The 13,323-nt window shown below is 51.5% G+C and overlaps 1 protein-coding gene across 2 annotated transcripts in view; it reads left to right on the forward strand.

Annotated features, from left to right (window-relative positions):
• Poc1a (POC1 centriolar protein A) overlaps positions 1-13,323 on the forward strand; it is a 75,677-nt gene that overhangs the window by 14,854 nt on the left and 47,500 nt on the right. For both annotated transcript variants that reach the window (XM_031343980.1, XM_031343979.1), the window contains 2 exons: positions 1,979-2,112; positions 12,248-12,316. In XM_031343980.1, the coding sequence (XP_031199840.1) occupies positions 1,979-2,112; positions 12,248-12,316 (203 nt within the window). The remainder of the gene's footprint in view (positions 1-1,978; positions 2,113-12,247; positions 12,317-13,323) is intronic.

Genomic DNA, 13,323 nt, shown 5'->3' on the forward strand with positions numbered 1-13,323 from the left:
AAAAAATGAGGCTGGCCTAGATGGGTCCTGTCCATTACCTCAGCAGAACAGAGTGGAGGAGGCTGTGGCCAGCAGTCCAGGCAGGAGAGCAAGTGGGGAACAGTGGGGGTGGGTTCCATGTCTGGGTGTCCCCCGAAGCCTGACATGTGAGGCTCAGCCCTCCTTGGGAGTTCGTGGCTGTAGAAGTTAGGGGACCTGGCATTTGTAACAGAGTGGGGCTGCTCTTGTTCTTCTATTGGGGATAGTTTGCTCTCTCGGGTGGGGGTGGGGTGCCTGTTATGTCTACACAGGCTGCTGTCTTGTGGTTCTAGGGAAGCCCAGGGACCCCTGAGCATGCCTCATCGGGCTCCATCTTTCTGCCACTGGCTGTGCCTCTGTTGCTTTGTCTTAGGTGGGGCAGGGGGCAGGGCGGCCTTCGCTTTAGGGTAGGCTGAGGGTCTCTGTTCTGTCTCCAGGAGTGGGCTGCAAACCTTGAGCTCTTTCCCTGCTGTCTGCCGGAGTTGTGTCATTGGAACGTGCTGTTCAGATATAAATATCAGGTTACATAAAGCTTGGCTGTCTCCCTGTGTGTTCCTGGGCACACGTCTGCACACTTCCCCACACATTCGTACACCAATGTGGTTCACCTCTAAGAGGCTCCTGCATGCTCCCACAGCCCAGGAGAGAGCTTGGGTTTCGAACTTGTCTCTATTCATGGTGATGCCTACTGTCAGGGTCATGATTACCTCAGCTCTACTGTTTCTTCACTAGATCAGTGTAGTGACTGGGAAGGCACTGGCTTTGCCTTTGCAGCCTGTGATGAGCAGGTCCGTGCATTAGCAATGATGTTGCGCCTTCCCCTGTAGACTGCATGGGTCTGCCTATCTCCCTAGCTCCATACACAACATGCCTTCAACCTCAAGGAAGGGCTGTGTAGCCCTCAGGGGCTTCTGAACAACCATTGTACTTCCTCTCCATTTTCTGAGTTCTGCTTGGTGCGATACACCAAGCTAGTAGTGAGAGACTGTTCTTAGCCTCTGTCTGATAAAGGTTTTGATGCCATGAGACACCCACATGTGAGTAGAGTGGACTGGTGTGAGACTTTGGAAGAACAAATGAAGAGCAAGCTTCCTGGGGGAGGTGACTTTTGGTGGAGAACTTTATGATCAGAGCCAGGGCCAGAGACTTTGAGACCCATTAGGAACAGGGGGTAAAAATGCTCCAGAGACTTCCAGACCCATTGAGAACAGTGGGTGGAAAGGCTCCAGAGACTTCCAGACCCACTGAGAACAGCGGGTGAAAAGGCTCCAGAGACTTCCAGACCCATTGAGAACAGGGCTCAAAAGGCTCCAGAAACTTCCAGACCCACTGAGAACAGCGGGTGAAAAGGCTCCAGAGATGGGGAACACCAAAGTTGGGATGACCAAGAGTGAAGGCCAGAGGAGAAGGAGGGACACGCAGGCTGGCACTGGAGCAGAGGGTTCAGCTTGAGATTCACTGCTAGCATCCCCATGCCAGCCCCAACATTGCTATGGTGCTGATCAAGAAGCTGCCCAGTTTAGTCAGAGTGATCGTTCAGGGTCACAGGCAGGCCGGTGGGGAGACTAGGCTGGGAACCCAGGTCTCACCAGGCCCTCTCCTGAGGACAGCACATTGTGTTAGTGTTTTGAGGGTTTCCCTGCAGTAACAGAATTCAGCTCTGTATTTGTGTGTCCTCTTCTCTTTCAGTTTCACTGCTGAGCATTGTGGGAAAAGGTGAAGGATCATTTGATCCTTTCGTATGTTTCTTCCTTGTGTCTTCCAGTGCCTGCCCTTGGTCCCCATCCGTAGATGGTGCCACTCTCCTGGGAAGTCCATGTGGGCTTCCTACCTTGCTCATCAGTGGCTAGCCTGGCCCCTGAGGCCCATGCTGAAGTGCTGTTGACTTATCGCCTGTCTCAGGCTTCGGTTGTATTCCAGGGACCTCTCAGCCAGTGCCTGATGGCTGTCCTTTCTCCAGTACACAGTGCAGCCGTGAATGCCCTGTCCTTCCACCCGTCGGGAAACTACCTCGTCACAGCCTCCAGTGACTCAACCCTGAAGATCCTGGACCTGATGGAGGGCCGGCTGCTTTACACGCTCCACGGGCACCAGGTGAGGGGCATGGGCGCAGTATGCAGCGGAAAGAAGCACAGCTTTGATGTAGACGCAGGGCTAGGTTTCACCTAAGGGGATTCATCTGAGGGGTGTTCCCCTGGAGCCCACCATGGTTCTATCTTAACCTAGACTGTGCAGTGAGACACAGACAGACCTGGTACCAGCAGGCACTGACAGAGGCCTTTTTTGTGACCTCGCTTGATTGCTGGGGTTGAACTTGGTGTGCCTGAGGAGGAAGTAGGGCCCTAAGATTGGGAGAGGTGTGGGCTGAATGGAGTCAGTCCCCTAAAGAGCGAACGCTCCTTGGTCTGGAGGTTGAGTAGTGTCCTAGAACCCTAGTCACCAGCGGTGTTCTGGGACGTACTGATGTCCCATTACCTCAGAGACAAAGATTTTTTCAGAGGCTGGGGCAAGAGAGGGAACCTGCATGTTTGTTTAAGGATTTCTGGCATTGAATCAAGGGAGTGGAAGCTTTCTATCTGAGTGGCTTCACAGCGTTAGCCCTCTGAACTCTGGTGGGTGGTGGCTAGTATAAGCTCCTGCGGTCATCTTGGAGTTGGGCTGCACGCAGCTCTCACCAGCAGCTAGCCTGGGGCCAGGCCTCAACTGTATCCCCTACCAGGGAGGTTGTGACATAGATGTCTTCTGTTAAACAGATCAGTCACCAAAGTGTCATCTTCTGGAACAGAATCACCATGCGCAAGGCTGCTAGACTGTGGGGTCCAGCGATTTTTTTGTTGTTGTTGTTGGTTTGTTTGTTTGTTTTTCGAGACAGGGTTTCTCTGTGTAGCCCTGGCTGTCCTGGAATTCACTTTGTAGACTAGGCTGGCCTCGAACTCAGAAATCTGCCTGCCTCTGCCTCCCAAGTGCTGGGATTAAAGGTATGTGCCAGGGTCCAGGGGTTTTAAGCGTGTCCTTTTCTCCATCTGTGAACTGGAGGAAGGCAGGATAAAGAGTAGGTCAGGTCCTCTGGGGTTACGGCCCTGGAGCCAGGAGTAGAGGATCTAGCCTAAGGCTTCTGAGCTCTTTGGGGAACCTGTTATCTGCTGTTAGGGCACATGGAGCCTTTTGGCCATGGCTCAGAGGTGAGGAGGACATACCCTTTTCTTTCTTGGGACCTGAAAGCTACTTGTCACCCCAACCCTGGTAGTGAGGCCTGTCTTCCCTGGGCCACCATAGCTAGGTACAATGTGCAGTGGCCTGGGGTGAAATGACTGCCAGCCAATTGCTTAGATTCAGGTGTAACCAGTTTGAGTCTTGTACCAGGAGAGCCTGTGGATGCCACCTCTCCTGCTTCCGTGGGCAAAACAAAAGCACTCCTCAGAGACAACGTGGAAGCAGGTGCACAGCAAACGATGCTCCTGAGTTCCCTCTTTCTGTGAGGGTCCTTGAAACAGTGGACTTCTCTCTCAGCCTGGGGACACTTGAGTGTGGATTGCAAATGGCATTCCCAGTATTCTGGTGCATTATTCAGCACACAAAGGCAAACTGTTGACATTGTTCTTCCTGCCTCTGTTTGTCATCTGTTCCCTGCTCACTGGGTCACACAGGAGGGACAAAGTGAAGGTTGTGGTCCTACTGTTTGGTGCTTTCAGCCTGGGCTGTGAAGGGCTGCACTTAAGGCAGAGGAGCTAAGGGGCTAAGAAGGCCAGGCTGAGTCTTAGAAAGTAATGACAGAGTTGGGCAAGAGTGGGCAGGCCTGCCCGTGTCCTGTGGTGTGGCTAAGATGCAAGTGATAGTCTGAATATAAGGTCCAAGTATGTCTCTCTACTCATCCTCTAAGTTCTCTACCCGATACAGAAACAGGGTTGTTTGTCACAGGCTTTACGGGTTTCTCTTCTTGAGGTCTATGGTGCCCAGCCCTCTGTTGTGGTACTGCAGGCCCAGGCTACTAGGTTTGGCTTCTTCAGAGTTCTCTGCCAGCTGGCCAGGAAGCCAGGGATTGCCTGGCCCTGCTCCATGCCCATGTTTCCCAGAATGCCTGCTCTTCCTCGAGACACTTGTTCTTTGTCTACCTCCCTCCTCTTCAAGCCCTTGGCAAGACCCCCGTACATTCATAGTTGGTGGTGCCTCTCAGGGCCGTTCTCCACACCTAGCTTCCTCTCAGTATAGGTGGCTGGTTTGTGCTTTCTTTCGGGTGCTTACTAATGTAGAAGTAAGAGGTTTCTGGTTTGAGAAGCTGAGTGTCAGGGCTAAGGAGAGGCAGTAAATATGAGGTCAGGGCTGAACGGAAAAAAAGGACATGACCGCCCATACGTGCGGTGGCAGAGGAGGCTTATTGTAGATAAAAGAGACATCTTAGCCAGAGGCAGGAACATCTGCAAGAGTCTAGAATGAACATGATCCTAAGCCAGGCCATGTGAAGAGACATCTTAGCCAGAGGCAGGAACATCTGCAAGAGTCTAGAATGAACATGATCCTAAGCCAGGCCGAGTGAAGAGGGAGAGAAGAGAGCCAGGAAAGTAAAGGGTAGACGCAAAGGATTAGTAACCAAAATGGCTGGATTATATAGAGAAGGGTATGCCAGCTATACCCTGCAACAGGTAGGAACTGAAGGATGCTGGGAGAAGCTGGCTTCTACGTCTGCTTTGATATGTTAAAGAGGCACCTCTGCCATTTGTTATGGTTTGGGGCCTAACAAGGGCTGCTTGAGCCTCCCCAGCCCAGTCCAACTTACCCTCCTGGCTCTGTCCTGTTTGGACGTTCAGTGTCAGCTTCCCTAAGGGGAGAGAGAATGTTACAGAACAGCCTTAGTTATCTGGGTAGTACTCTCTGGCCGAGTCCTTGAGAGAAGATGTAGCTGGGAGTCACGTCACAAGAGGCTGTAGACCTCCGGTTCCCAGTCCCAAGTACTACTCCACTTGGGAAGTCCATTCCCTGCCTTGATCTTCCAGAGGGAGTGCAGGTGGGCTCTGGTGCCTTAAGCCTTTACATCCTGTTCCCAGGGGCAGTGGTATGATGGGAGATGAAGCACAGCTGTTAGCAGCCCCCACCCTACCTCCCAGCTTTATGTGGCTTAGAAGCTCTAGGGCTTGTAAGTGTCTCCGCCCTGCAGATAAGCAGCATGTCAGATTTGGAAGCCCTTCTGAGAACAGGTGACACCGAGAGCTTCTTAGGACAGCACAGCTGAGCCAGGCACTCTCATCACAGTCTCTGCCACACCCACGTGCCTGTCACATATAGCTTTGACATTTGTGTTGTGGTTTTTACCCTTAGCTCCGCATCACTGGTCTGAATAAGATGCCAGTAAGCTTTGTAGCTGCTGTATCGCTACTTTGTGTGGCCCCTGTTCTGGCCTAGTAGGAGAGATACCCCATGAAACTAGCTTAAACTCGGAAGGTACGTACAGCTCTCACTGCATGGCAGTCCCCAGGCATCATCCCTAGACCGCTGTCACAAGGAAGTGCACCGAGTACAGTGACTTCCTTGTGCTTCCATTTCCATGTGTGTGGGAAGAGGACCAGCTTGGGAGAGGAGCCTGGAGAGTCTAGCCTCAGCCCTGCCAGGGAGCAGCCCTTGATCAGGAGGGAGGGGCTCAGCCTGCTGGAGAGCTGTGCTTCCTGCTCCTGTCAGGGCAAGGCCTAAGCAAGCCCTTTTGGGGAGACTGTAGGGGAGGGTCCCACAGAGGAGGAAGGAGGGCCAGGGCTGCCATGCTTAGGGCGACTTTTTCAGCTGGGTTGAGGCCACAGCTGCCTCAGTGTGTCTTTCCATTGTCTCCGTGGGCGCAAGCGCATTAGCATGAAGTAACTTGCCAAGTACCAGGATGAGCTCAAAATCAACTCAGTCAGCTTTGGTTTCTTAGATTGGGCCTGTGTGCAGATGTGGAACGCAGATATCAGCCAAGGAGTCTGACCATGCGGCAGTTTGGTCATTCTCTGGTGTATGCTGGGCCAGACTTCCTAGTGACCCACTTGAAGGGCATTCTATGCAGTAAGGAGATTGATATGGGGTAAAGCACCCCCATTGTGAGACTAGGGTGAGGGGCTCACATTGTGGGGCAAAGGACTTAGCTTTGAGTGAGTGGCTTACTTGGTTGAGCTAAAGGCTCACCTGAGTCGAGAGGCTCAGTCTTGGGTGAGGAATTTGCTCTGTGTGGGAGGGCCTTATTTAGGAGTAAAGGATTGATTCTGTAGCGCTAAGGACTTCCTCTGGAGGTTTCAGGGCTCTTACTCTGCAGGGTGAGCAGATTGCCTAGCTCCACTTCTTGTTTGCTATAACAAATGCTTTAGTACCATATCTCCAGGCTTAGTAGCATACTCTCGGTGGTCCCAGCATTGAGGAGCCCAAGGCAGAAGGTTTATAAGTTCAAGGACAGCCTGGGCTAATAGTAAGCTGTTGCCTCAAAACAACAGCTATAAACAAAAAAATTTCCTAAGTTGGAAAATGATGAAGATAGGAAGTTGTTTCCTCATGCTCTGAGACTGGGAGGTCCAGAATGAAGGTGCTGGCCTCTGGTGAGGGTCGTCGCTCTTCTCAGCTTCCAAGGTAGTACCTTCGACATGGCCTCCTTCTGGGGAGGAGGAGTCCTGTGTCCTGAGTTCTACCTCACTTGGCAGATAATAGGTGGACAAAAAAGCCAAATTCCCCGTCCATTTGTAAGGCAGAGCCCGAAGACTAGATTTTCCCTTAAAGAGCACACTTTGGAACACTGCTGCTTTGGGACTAAATTTTAACATGAATTTTTAGAAGAACAAAAACATCAAACATCAAACCATCAGAGAGATAGAAATTGGTAAGTTTATTGTACGCATAAAGATTTCTGGTGTTGGCATGTGGGCCTGGCTTTGGAACTCAGATTCCTGTAGTCTATTTCACAGTCCATGTTGCTTGCCTGCACGGGGCATGTGTGGCCGGCTCTTCTAAGGTTCTGTGGGAACACTGCTGAATGACATGGCTGACAGGCCAGAGAGCCGAATGAGTTCTTTGCTGGCTTGCACTTGCATGGGCCCTGGCCCCTTATCACTCTGCCTTAGCTTGGAGCCTCTCAGCAATGGTGGGAGGCAGGGGGCTGTCTAGAAACCACCAGCTGCAAGCCTGAGTGGACACTGCAGCTCTTTCATTCACTGGATCAGGTCAGCTCCAGAGGGGGCCCTGCTCTGAGTCTGAAGGTTGGGGGTCTGCCACTATGGTGACAGCTAAGCAGGAAGGAAGAGTTCCCAGCCTGTCTCTCCACTCAGTACAGACTTAGGGAATTGAGAGCTGTAAAGGAGCTGCCGTGTGCCCCCTCATCCTACGTCAGGGAACACCGGCAGGAGAGGGAAGGGCTTTCCCACTAACTGCAGCTGTCATTTAAAACTCCCTGCCCTGAGCAGGGCCCTCACAGATCGTGTGGCAAGTGTGGGGGCAAGATGCTAGAAATACAGATTTATTTTTCTGTATTTTCTTGAGCCATGCTCATTTCGGCTTAAATCCCCTAGAGCTATTTGGGAGAGGACGGTGGGTGGGCGTGGGCAGAGAGTTAAATCTGGTGTTAGTGGTTGTGCACTTGGTATGCATGTTACTGCTGACTGGTACTGTGGAGAGACCGCGAAGCACACCATCCGGCGAGCACAGGCGTCTGCTCTCATGTGGGTGGGAACTCTTGCATTGCAGAGGCTGTACTCGGTGGGCTCCTGAGGGACCCACAGATGTGTTCTGGGCATGTGGGCCATCCTAGGTCCTAGGTTGGGCATGGGGAACTGGCGGGGAGAGAGGAATATTTGGTGCTTGAGCAGCCCCTGGGCTTCAGCAGTGGAAGTGAAATTCTGGAATGCGTCTCTTCACCCTGTGTCCTGAGTGCACTCAGCCCTTTTCCAATCACTTCATTTTGGAGTATGTTGGTAGTCATGGGGTCTTACTTGGGATTGGTTGGTCTCCTCTGGGAAGTGTCAGGGGCCATGTAGATGGGGAGTAGTAACGTGCACCACCATGAGAAACCAGAGTCAGCCTGGCCCCTTGTCATCTTCTAGCAATCCCGAGTCAAGAGCTGGGAGCAGAGTCTTGGGTCAGGATTGAGAGAGAGACTTGCTGTCCCTGGGCAGCACCTCCTATACAGAGTTGCAATGTCCCCATGGGTCACCACTTAGATATATAAATACCTGATAGGTTGGACTGAATTTCAGCACAGGGTCAGAGGCTGGAACACTCACACTGAAAATCCCCTGGCCTCCTATTCACCACATCTCTGATGGCTACTCTTCTTTTTGTCCTTTTCGAGGAGTGTGTGGTGTGATGGCCCTGTGTGCTTACTGGTACATGGTGTGTCAGGGTACCTGGCTAGACTTAGGCCAGTGTGAGGAGAGTGCCAAGGTGTGGACGGGCTGCTTAAGGGTAGCAAAGTCTGCAATCCAACTCAACCACTATGGAGCTGTTCTGCCTGCCCGCCCTCCTTCCCTCCCATCTTTCTTCCTTCCATCCTTTTTCTTATTTCACTGATGCTTGCTGTTTAAAGGAAATAGACAGGGACCTGACCAGATTGCTTTTGGGTAAAGAACCTTACTGCCAAGCCTGATGACCTACATTCTATACTCAGAACCCATGTGTCACTTGCAGAGAACTGACCTCTGCAAGTGGTCCTCCTACTTCCACGTGTGTGCCATGGTGCACATGTTCTTACTAAATAACAAGATAAAGTGTAGAGGAAAAAAATGGAATAGCATAGATTCTGTGAGTCTGGAAATTGACAAGGGAAAAGAGGCACATGGTGAAATGACTGGGTGTGAGTTGAGCCAAGCACAATAGGGTGAGGAGAAAAGAGAGGGTAGATACCATGTGTATGCAGTGTTCATGACAGATTAAGAAATGTCACCTCATAAAACAACTTCAGGGAAGGAGAGGCATTGGCCCCAGCCGAGCTTGTGAAGCATCTGCATGCGTGTCTTCAGTAATCAGACATGGGGCAGGGTTGCCAGCACACGGGCCGCTCTGCTGCTATGGGCTACAGGGCAGCTGGAATCTAGAAACTTCTGGGATCTGGCTAAGGTGGAGTCATAGGCAGATTTATTTAAGATGAAGGAAGATTGAAAATGACTGAAGAGCTCAGTGTTGGGGGCTCTAGAAGGAATACTGAGAAAGAGTCCTTTTTCGACCCAGCCTTTGAGGAGCAGTGAGCAGTCAAGTAGGTTAGACCGTTGGTGTAGGGAGGAAAGAGCCTGGCGAGATGAACAGAGGCCCAGAGCACGTCAGCATAGAGAGCCTGGTCTCTGCAGTCAGTCTGAACAGTACATCATCATGTGATTTTGTCATCAAGCAAACATCGCAGCCAGTACTTCACAAACCGAGGTGGCCACAGTGGTACGGAGATGCAGTCTGAGGAGTACGGGCTGCATTCAGAGCCCAGACTGCTTCCTGGGGTCTGGACAAGCTAACAAGACACTGGATGAGTGCTGCTCTTTCTAGGAATGCAGAGGTTCCTAGTTGCAGGCGTCTTGCAGTTTTCTTAGCAGACAGGCACTGCTGGGGAGGAGTGTGGGCCTCACAGAGCCTCCTGGCTGCTTGTTCATCCCTGAACTTCAGCACCTGGCCTCTGGTCCTGAGCCCCCTGTCAGCTGGGTGTGTTCTCCAGTGAGTCCACTGCTGTTGCTGCTGACATCTTGTTCCCAGCTTGGCATCTGGTGGTGGAGTGATGACAGGCAAGGGGAGTGAGCCACCAGTGTGTTTGCTTCTTTCATTGCTGGCCTTTCCTGGAGCTCTTCCCAATGGCTCTGGGTGGGCAGAGGGGCCTGTCTGCTTTTGAAACTCTGTGCTCTGGTTTTCTTCCTGTTTCTTTCTTTCCTGTTTGTTTTTCCCCCCCTCAAAAAAAAAAAAACATTTTGTTGTCTTATTTTTTTATTATATCACTGCCATACATTCGTTAAAAACTTCCAAATAGCTGGGCGGTGGTGGTGCACGCCTTTAATCCCAGCACTTGAGAGGCAGAGGCAGGTAGATTTCTGAGTTTGAGGCCAGCCTGGTCTACAGAGTGAGTTCCAGGACAGCCAGGGCTATTCAGAGAAACCTTGTCTTGAAGAACCAAAAAAAAAAAAACTTCCAAATATGAAAGTGGCCAATATTGTCAAGAAGAATCAGGTAGCCATTCTTGGAACGTGTATCACCTCTCTCCACCAACCTTGTAACCCCTTGCCAACTGTCCACTGGAAGGGACATTCCCCACATCCACACTGTGCACATGCAGCCAGAATTACTCAAAAATGGAGTCATATGGTCCAGGATGCCAAGCACCTGTTATTTGATACTCACTGTTCACGGATGTGAGTGGACATTGTTCCCTATCAATAAAAGTAGGTCCATGTTATCTTAGTTAACGGTGGCTTAGATTTCCTGGGGCTGCCAGGGGTAGGGTACACCACAGCCTGTGGCTCCACTTATGTGGAGAAGGGAGGTGACAGGCAGGTGTTAGCTTTGTATTGGGTCCACTTGGGCTTTGTTTCCCCAAGCTTGAAGTAGTAAAGGTACACACTGTCCTCTGGGGATTAGATGGGTTACTGCAGGTGCAGGGCTCCAAGCCATCAACGGCTGACGTGGAACTCTCTCTCACTCCATTCGGAACACCTCTGAGAGAAAGAACTAGAAATGGATTCTGGAAGTGTGAGCAGGCATGTGCCCTCTTGTCTCTGCTCAACCTGCCTGTCTCTTGGGGGAGAAGCTGCTGCTCATGGCTGTGAGGTCTCTTTCCAACCTAAGCCATGGTGCATGCAGGGAGTTTCCCTAGGTTCCCCTGTCTCTAGGCCAGGCTCTGCTGCTAACGGCTCCTCCCCTGGGCAGTTCTTGTTACACTCTGGTGGTCTAGAGGAACTGAGATGACCTTTGTGACGGATGTAAGAGACAACTTTGACCTGGTTTTTTGTTTTGTTTTGTTTTTTTGGGTTTTTTGAGACCGGGTTTCTCTGTACAGCCCTGGCTATCCTGGAACTCACTCTGTAGACCAGGCTGGCCTCAAACTCAGAAATCTGCCTGCCTCTGTCTCCCAAGGGCTGGGATTAAAGGCGTGCGCCACCACCACCTAGCTTGACCTGGTTTTGCCTGCAGAATGCCAAGCACTAGCCATGGTAAATGTAAAGCTGGAGGTTTACATGTAAAGGTTGTGTCTGCGGCTATGACCAGGTCCTTGCTTGGCTCATCTTTCCAGAATGGATCCAGGCATATGAGGAGGAATGTTCTTTCTTCATTGGAAGATCATGATCCTCCCCCCAACCCAACCTGGGTATGCTTGTTGGAGAGTGCTGCATAGCATATAGTTGACATTCCCCTTTAGATGGTCGCTCTGACCTTCAGTCCCCAGGAAGCCAGAGCAGCACATCACCCAATGTTAATGCCCAAACTTAAGGAAAATGCATGCACATTGCAGAAACATTGGCATCATTTGGTCCCCTACCCAGGCACCTTCAGTGTTTCCCTCCTTGGCCTCCTTCCTATTGTTCATACCCCTGACTTCACCTTTTTCATTCGACCCATTGGCTTCTCCTTGGGGCTCCATTTCTCTGGGCTGCAGCAGGGCAGTGTCAGGCCTATATCAGAGAGGTGAGTGCTGATCTCAGCTGTGCATCTCACTGGAGAAGCCATGGAAATGATGCTAGCCTGGCCAGACTGCCAGTGTGTGTCCTGCTCTCCCCTCTCCCCGCCCTTGATCCCACAGCCTGGCCTCTGTTGAGATATGTTTGGAAGCTGAGGCCTGGCTTTGCTTCTTTATTTATTTTATGTATATGAGTACACCGTAGCTGTCTTCAGACACACCAGAAGAGGGCATTGGATCTCATTACAGATAGTTGTGAGCTACCATGTGGTTGCTGGGAATTGAACTCAGGACCTTTGGAAAAGTAGTCAGTGCTCTTCACCATTGAGCCATCTCTCCAGCCCCCCTACCCCCTGGCAGTGCTTCTTGAACCTGAACACATGCAGGCTTCTTAGACAGAGGCTGAAGAGAACCGTGTGCTGAATGACCTTTATCCCACTGCCACTGCCATTCAGGAACTGTGCAGTTAGATTCAGAGTAACCTTTTGGGAGGGTTGCAGGGTGTGGATTGAGATAGGGTCTTATGTACCCCAGGCTGGCCTGGAATTCCTGATCTCCCCGCCTCCACCTCCCAGTACTAGGATCGCTGATGTGCCACTATGTCCAGCTGACCTTTGGTGTTTGTTCTGTTTGTTCTGCTAGGGGCCTGCTACCACTGTTGCCTTTTCAAGAACAGGGGAGTATTTTGCTTCTGGAGGCTCTGATGAGCAGGTAAGGATGGCCCAAGGAATCAGAACCCCACAGGAGGCTGGAGGCTTTCAGCAGCTACACTCAGGGTGAACACACTGGCGGAGCGTGGGTTGGGGCACCCAGGTCCAAGGCACGGGCTGTTCCCCAGCAAGTCTCCTCCAGGGATGACCCATGGGTTGGAAGGGCTTTGAGCTAATTATCATGGTGAAAAAGTTGAAGATTTTCAGTTTTTTTTTTTTCCTGATTGCATAAACAGTGAAGAACTACTGGCTACTTACTGCAGATCTGGTAACGTCGTCAGTGTGGCAAGAATTTCATAGCTCACTTAGTTCTCCTAAGTCCTGTGGGGCAAGTCTTCCTATTTTATTATAAATGAGAAAGAGTCCCGGCCAGCGGCAGAGACTGGATGGGCCTAAGCCCATGTGACTGCTGGGCCTCCCATCCTGGGAGTCTCTGCTCCATTCTCTGCTGCCTTTTGCTTCCCAGCCCACTGCCCATCTAAAGGGTCAGCATTTTCTGTATCCTTGGCTGCAGAGAGGAAGTCCTGTCACCTCTACCTTCTCACCGCTCGCACTGGGGCTTCCTCCTGCCAGCCCTGTGCCTCTTTGCCCAGACTGCTAAATGCCATGGGCTTATCTGCTGGGGGAAGGAGGTACTCTGACCTTGGTGGCTAGCTCAAAGCCTGGCCCAGGAAAGGTGTGGAGCACTGAGGGAGACACCTGTCAGCAGTCTCCCTGAGTATATACAGTCCCTTTTGTCCAAACACGGTGGAGGAAAGAGCGGGGGCCATGAACACGCTTGATCTGGTGGGCTGCCGAGAATGGTCATCCCCTGGGGGCTCATCCTCTGGGTGCTCGGCCTAGACAAGTCCTTGTTGGCCTTCCATAAGTCCCAGGTGCAGTAAAATGTACTGATTTTCCAGTAAAGCAGAGGTTAACTGGAGGTTCTCTGTCCACAGCCTAGGTAAGAGCCAGCTTGTGTCTTCCCACCCCTCACTAGGTCCTAGCTATCAGCCAAAGAGGAGGCAG

This window comes from Mastomys coucha, unplaced genomic scaffold (genome assembly GCF_008632895.1).
Source record: "Mastomys coucha isolate ucsf_1 unplaced genomic scaffold, UCSF_Mcou_1 pScaffold23, whole genome shotgun sequence".
Classification (NCBI taxonomy): Eukaryota; Metazoa; Chordata; class Mammalia; order Rodentia; family Muridae; genus Mastomys; species Mastomys coucha.